The sequence below is a fragment of the Benincasa hispida genome, chromosome 4 (assembly GCF_009727055.1).
Source record: "Benincasa hispida cultivar B227 chromosome 4, ASM972705v1, whole genome shotgun sequence".
In the NCBI taxonomy this organism is placed as follows: domain Eukaryota; kingdom Viridiplantae; phylum Streptophyta; class Magnoliopsida; order Cucurbitales; family Cucurbitaceae; genus Benincasa; species Benincasa hispida.
Genome location: NC_052352.1, coordinates 18,902,403 through 18,909,528, shown reverse-complemented (window position 1 = coordinate 18,909,528; position 7,126 = coordinate 18,902,403). Strand labels below are relative to the sequence as shown.

At 31.8% G+C, this 7,126-nt stretch overlaps 1 protein-coding gene across 1 annotated transcript; it reads left to right on the top strand.

Annotated features, from left to right (window-relative positions):
• Positions 1-2,568: 2,568 nt before the first annotated feature.
• Positions 2,569-4,926, top strand: LOC120075900 (protein PHOSPHATE-INDUCED 1-like). Its single transcript, XM_039029641.1, has 2 exons — positions 2,569-2,965; positions 4,112-4,926. Exons 1-2 carry the CDS (start codon positions 2,663-2,665, stop codon positions 4,745-4,747), a joined length of 939 nt encoding a protein of 312 aa, XP_038885569.1. The 5' UTR covers positions 2,569-2,662; the 3' UTR covers positions 4,748-4,926.
• Positions 4,927-7,126: the final 2,200 nt, after the last annotated feature.

Below are 7,126 nucleotides of genomic sequence, written 5' to 3'. Positions count from 1 at the left end.
TGTATGCTATAAAACCGAGTTGTTGTTTATTGCTTTCTAGCTGTATGACTAATGTTCATTATTTACACATGCTTTCAAACGTTTGCAAAAAATTTTTCCTTTAAACCCGTTGATCTAAAATCTTTTCTGAAGAACGGGGTTGGAGGTTATTTGAAACACCCATTGTGCCATCGACTATTTGGATTTGGATTGCCTAACTTCTTTGAGGGCGAAAACAACTGTCGCACAATCACCTCAAGACCCTTACGAAGATGCGATTGTGAAATTATGCTGCCACCACATCTGTAGAAGAGGAAGCGAGGAAGGAAGAACTATTGTTTGACTTTGGCATATGAGGTATCAAATTTGGCTAAGTAACATAATGGAAATGTATCATACTATAAATACTGGAACAACGATTCTACTACGTCAGTGGGCTCATCAATAATTTTCAAAACTCTATATCCTCCTTGTTGTACTAAAAAAATACTAAAAGAAGAGCTAACTGAAATAAAATTTAAATCTATTTATTTCAAAGTAAATTTCCCAATTTAACATCCACTTTTCTGCTGGAATTCTAAAAAATGAAGCAATTTAAAATAATAATAATAATAATAATAATAATAATTCTTGTCTTAAAAATTGACTTTAAATTGTAAGTGTTTAAAAAAAAAAAAATTGGGAGAACCATAATATGAAATTTATAAGAAAACAAACATAAATTTCAAAAATAAAAAACAAAATTGTAACCTTACCAGCTTTAAATATGCATAGCGTTAGTTTGTATTGTACAATACAATTGATTAAGGTTTTTGGTCTTATAATTAATTTGGAACTTCGAAGAAAAGAAAAAGAAAAAAAGCGTGTAGTATTTTGAAATTATTGAAAATTTGAATGTAATACACCCATTTAATACTCTCGGTGCCCTAAACTTCCTTTGAGTAATAGCCAAATCATCATCCATCGATTCAAGAACAACACACAAATTAAGGCTTTTTTCCCCTTCTTTTGAAATATGAAGAAAGAAAAAATAATAATAACATTTTGAAACACACTAATAATTTAATTTAAACCATAGCTTAGTAGTTACTTTCTAATCCAATTTGTTTAAAACAAATTAAAATTATGATATCACTCTCAAAAATTCAATTAAAATAATCCTATTCTATTCATACTTAAATATTCGAAAAATGATGCGTACATGCATACAAAATAACGAGACAGAATGCACCCAAAACTCATTAAATATTTGTCTATTAAAAGAAAACACGGAGTAGTAAAAACAAAATAAACAAAATAAATGTTTAAATACTACTACTTTGATCCTAATATTTTTCTATTTTAGACCATATTTACTACGTCGTAATCAGAATTTTTACATTCGTAATGAATTTTTTTATTATTTATAATTCACATAATATTGTTAATTAATTTTCTAGAATATATTTAAATGAGTCTTACTTTTCATATTACAATTGGTTGATTACGTTTAGAGGGAAGTAAATATGATTTTAGTTTATTTTAAGTTTCTATACTTTTAAAATATTTATTTTAGTCAACAATGAGCAATCATGTTTCAAGTACTCGAACAAGTTGATAAATAGAAAATACCTAAGCTTCTCGACAACATTTTTCATTTTACACTACAAGAAATTTGGGTTTTCGACTAAAAAAAATAGCAGATCTTTAATATCGGTTTTAAATCAATACTAAAGATATATTTTAATTAGGCTACAATGTTAGTTTAAAATTGATATTGTAGATGCCCATTTATTTTTTTTCCTTTAGTAAAAAATATCATCTCTTTTATTTCTCTATCTTTCTTCTCTCTCCTTTCTCACTTATCTCCTCCAAAACCCTCCTCCATTTGACCAAATCTCACCTCTCCTTTCTCACTTCTCTCTTCCAAAACCCTCTTCCATTTGATCAAATCTCACTTCTCTCCTCTCTCACTTCGTTTGTGGAGGTGTAGATCTCATCGTCATCAGTTCTGTTTGACAACTCTGTTCGTGGAGGTAGTAGTCTATCACTGCTTATCGCGGTCTATTGAAGATAAACTATAAAATTTTGCTACATTTGTAAATATTTTGGTTCATTTTCTTAGGTTTGAAAACAACCATTTTCTTAACACTATAAGAAAATCAATTTTCAACACAAGTAGACAGATAATAGTCAATCGTTGTCTATCAGAAATAGATAATCATATTTTGCTATTATTTGTAAATTTTTTTTTATAGTTTTGTCATTTAAAATAATTTTCTTTATAAAATTATATAGAATGAGACTTCCAATAACATTAGATACGACGAAATTTCGATTTAGATTTGAAATACTTGGAATTTATAATAAAAAAACAAACAAGTATATAGTTGATAGGCTAAAGTAGCATTTATTAAACCATAAATAAATAAAGTAAAAAAAGTTAGATTCTTCCCCCTTTTAACTTAATTAAATCTTATCAATTTCTCGTGAAGTCTAGTTTAAGTCTTTAATCTCCTTTTAGCTTTAAAAAAAACTTCCTTCCCTAGAAAGCTACTTCCCAACTCCCCACTGCACACTGTTCCCCTCATGAAACCTATTCTATTATATATATGCTGTCATAAAAACCCCTCCATTTTCAATTTTCACAACCAAAAAATCAAAAAAGCTTTGAACTTTCTGAAAAATCAAACTGTTTTCCAAAATGGGTTTCTTCCGATTTCCCAATTCAATTGCTGTTGTTGTTGTTTTTGGTATGATGAATTTGTTCAATTTTGGGTTTGGAGCAAGAAAGCTTGCCTCTTTGTATGAAGCACCGCCGATGGCCATCCGTTACCATAATGGGGCTTTGCTTCAAGGATATGTTCCTGTTTCCATCTTGTGGTATGGCAATTTTACGGCTCCTCAGAAAGCCATTGTTCTCGATTTCTTTCTCTCTCTCGGTTCCCGTCCAAAGGAGGCCGACGGGGTTGCCCCGGCGGTATCTCGTTGGTGGAATACCGTTCAGGTTCGTTAAATTACCACTGAATCTAAAAGTTTGCATTTGAGATTAATTTTTGTTATGGCCTTTGACTATCTTTGATAGGAACCTGTTCTTAGGTTTATTTAATTTGGATTGGATTATACAAAATATATCTAATTTTGTATTTTGGGTAAAAACTATCTTCAATTTTAAAAAGTTTAAAATATATTCTTAAATTTTTAAAAAAATTTAAAAATATACTTTTGATAGGTATTAGATGAAAACCGTTAATGTTTTGTTTAAAAAATATTTTTGAACTTTCATAAATTTAAAAATACTTTTAAACTTGATTTTTTTTTTTTTTAAAAGTGATTGATAATGAAAGTAACAAAATACATTTATTTGAATTTTTATAAACACAAGTCTTTTATTTTCGCTCGAGTTCAAAAATAACCAAAGAAATTCAAATATTTGACATTTTGATATCTTATATGACTTGAGTTTGTTCATATTAGCAAATGACTAAAGCATTAATAGAAAATGATATATTAATAAAATAATACTTAATTAAAATTTTGTTCGGTAACCTTTGATTTTTTTTTTTTTTTTTTTTAGAAAAACAACTTATAAACATTGGTTTCTATGTTTTTATGTATACATTTTTTAGTGTTTTTAATTTTTTAATAAAAAATTGGTTAAAAATTCAAATATTGACCAATGGAATATATATATATATAATTTTCAGGAATCAAATTATTACTAAATGTTCTAAACAAAAACCATTTTTGGGCAATTTTTTTGTTGACACTCCACTTTGTATTTAATAGAAAAAAATGTATTTTATAAAAGCTATTTTTATTTAATTTTTTTCTATGATAAAAGTTGTTTAACATACAAGTACTTAAAAAATTATATTGAGAGATTGTTAAACACCTCAATTTTTTTTTTAAAATGATTTATTTTCAAAATTGAACACTTGAAAAGTCAAACATATCCGTAAAATCTTACAACTATCTATGATAATTAGGCCAAGTAGAATATGGTTGTTCCAATTTTCAAGTTATAAATTTGATTCCCTCACATCACACCTAGAAAAAAAAAAAAAAAATCTTATGTGAAATAAAAATTGTAGGAAGTACTTGAAATTGGTAACCTCATTCGAATATATATTTATTTATTTATTTAATTCAGGTTTATATGAAAAGAGCCGGAAAGAAAGACGCTAAGGTGATTTTAGCGAAACAAATAACAGACGATAAATACTCCATCGGAAAATTCTTACAAAAACCCCAAATTTCAAAGCTATCTCAGAGAGCCGGCACGAAATACGGCGGTGTGACACTGGTTCTCACGGCAGAGGACGTTGCTGTCGAAGGGTTTTGCATGAGCAGCTGCGGGTTTCACGATTGGAACCACAGATCGAAATCGGCCTTCATATGGGTCGGCAACTCAGTGAGTCAGTGTCCGGGTCAATGCGCTTGGCCGTTCCACCAGCCCATCTACGGCCCACAAACGCCGCCGCTCCAACCGCCTAACGCCGACGTCGGAATCGACGGCATGATAATCAACATCGCCACTCTTTTGGCTGGAACCGCCACTAATCCCTTCGGTAACGGCTACTTCCTCGGCTCGCCAGCGGCGCCGCTGGAGGTGGCGACGGCCTGCCCCGGTGTATACGGGAAGGGGGCTTATCCAGGATACCCTGGGGATCTGCTGCAGGACGACATCACCGGCGGCAGCTACAACGCCGCCGGCGTCGGTACCAGAAAGTATCTTTTGCCGGCGTTGTACGATCCTGTAACGTCTCGGTGTTCAACGCTGGTTTGACCCGGGGGGGAGTTAAGTTTGAGAGAGAGAGGTGGTTGGTCACGTGACCTTGTAATGTATATATGAATCATATATAAGATATGTGCGTATGTGTGAAAACAACAAAAGTGCTAATAAAAAGTTCTGTAAATGGATATTTTCTTTTGGTTTTAATACTCACAAATTATACTATTTCTAGATCTTTTAAGTGTAAAATACATTTTTTTGTCCTAGAAATTTGGACTTGAGTTTATCGTGTCGTCAGATGTGCGGTCACTGAACATCTCGTTTGTTAAGTTTTAGAAGTTACATTCTTAGTCTCGAAGTTTGACAATAGTTCTAAATGGTCCCCAAGTATGAATGCAATTAGTTGACTAATGAAAAATTGATGTGGCAATTATTTTTTGACAGTTTGTTCTCAATGTTGATTTATCTCGACAGCTTCGTAGTTTGTTTTCAACGTGGACTTGTCTCGAGGGTTTTGCAGCTTACTCTTGATGTTGATTTATCTCAAAGGCTTTGCAACTTGCCCTCAATGTTGATTTGTCTTAAAAGCTTTGCAATTTATTCTCATTGCTAGAGTTATTAAGTTTGGAAGTTGTTTGATCTTTGATGTGCTTTTGGTCTTCATTGGTGTGTAACTCAAATGTCAAAAAATGACTATGCTGATGGCCGAAAAAAGACAAGTAAGCCAATATCAAGAAAGTCTGACCTAGTTTTTTTTATGGTAAAAAAACATCATCAAAAACTCTTTCTTGACGTTTTTTGTCATAAAAAAATGGTACTTTGACTTTTTGGCCATCAACTATATGGAAAAACGTCAATAAAAATCCTTTTGCTGATACTTTTCGAATGCTGAAGTAAAGTAATATTGACATTTTTTGTCCATCAACTATTTTTAAAAATGTTAAGAAAATCCTTTTTGTTAACGTTTTTTTTATATGTCAAGAAAACTATGTTATTGTCTATCATTATACATTTTTATTGACGATTTTTAAATGTCAACTATATATTTTTGTTAACCTTTTCAAACCGTCAACTATACCAATTTAAAAAATGAAAAAAAAAAATTGGGTCATTATGACCCCTCATATGCAATCTGTAATTGACCCCAAACATGCTTTTAACCCGAAATATGCATTCACACCCAGATGCAACTCATGGTACCCAACTTATATTTTACACCCAGATGCAATTCATGGTACCCAACCTATAATTTACACCTAGATGCAACTCAATGTACCCAACCTAAATCACTTACATAAAGTTTGTAGTACAACTACAAACCCACAATTACACAACTCTTGCAAATTAATATCAATGTTCCCTACTATCAATGATAACAACTTCAAAAAAAAAAAAAAAAAAAAAAAAAATTATGCTGAACAACTGTTGGGGTTAATGCCCTAAATCTCGTGGGTCTTGTTATTTGTAATTGTAATGTACAAATAATTTATTTATTTAATAAAATATGAGACATTTTATTTGATATTTAGTAGCATTAACCCACAAAACTAATAAACTAAGATCCAAGGTTGTCTTCTGTAACATAAACATGTATGTGTAACTCAAATGTTCGATGACCTCAGATCTTCATAGGTGTGTAACTCACTACAAGAATTTGGACATTTTCCGACGATGGAAACCGTCGACAAAAGTTCAAAAAATCGTTGGCAAAACCTATCTTGACGGTAATCCAATCGTCGGCAAAATCATTGGGAAAGCACCGTTGGGGAAACCTTTGAGCACCGTTGGGGAAACCTTTGCCGACCCAAAAAAAGCCGCGTCGTAGGGAAAAAATATATCTCGACGGATCAAGAATGAGGGCTTTTTGCCGACCCTAAAAATAAATTACAAACTGCCGGGAGTTGTCAACTTATGCCGAAGGTTCCTTTTGCGTCGGGATAAGTCATTCCTCCCGATGGTAAGAATAAATTACAACCGTCGGGAGTAGAGGTGTACATAGTTCGAGTTGGAAAATTTTTGTGGACCAACCCAACAATTCAAGTTGGCTAATAATGAACCATATTAGTTTTTTTTGGAGGGTCAACCCAACCCAAAGTTTTCGGATTGGGCCGGGTTGGGTCACCGGTACTTTTTTTTTAATTTTAAATTTGAATTTTTTTTTAACTTATATATATAATTATATTATATATATATATATATATATATATATATATATATATATATATATATATATATATATATATATATATTCGGGTCGGGTCGGGTTGACCCGACCATGAAATGGGGTAACCCAGACCCAACCCGAATTTATATTTTTTAACATTTTTAACCCAACCCAACCCAAAATAAAATCTAACCCAACCTAACCCTTGTAGTTGGGTCGGGTAGTCCGGGTTGTGCGGGTTACTAGGTTTTTTGAACACCCCTAGTCGG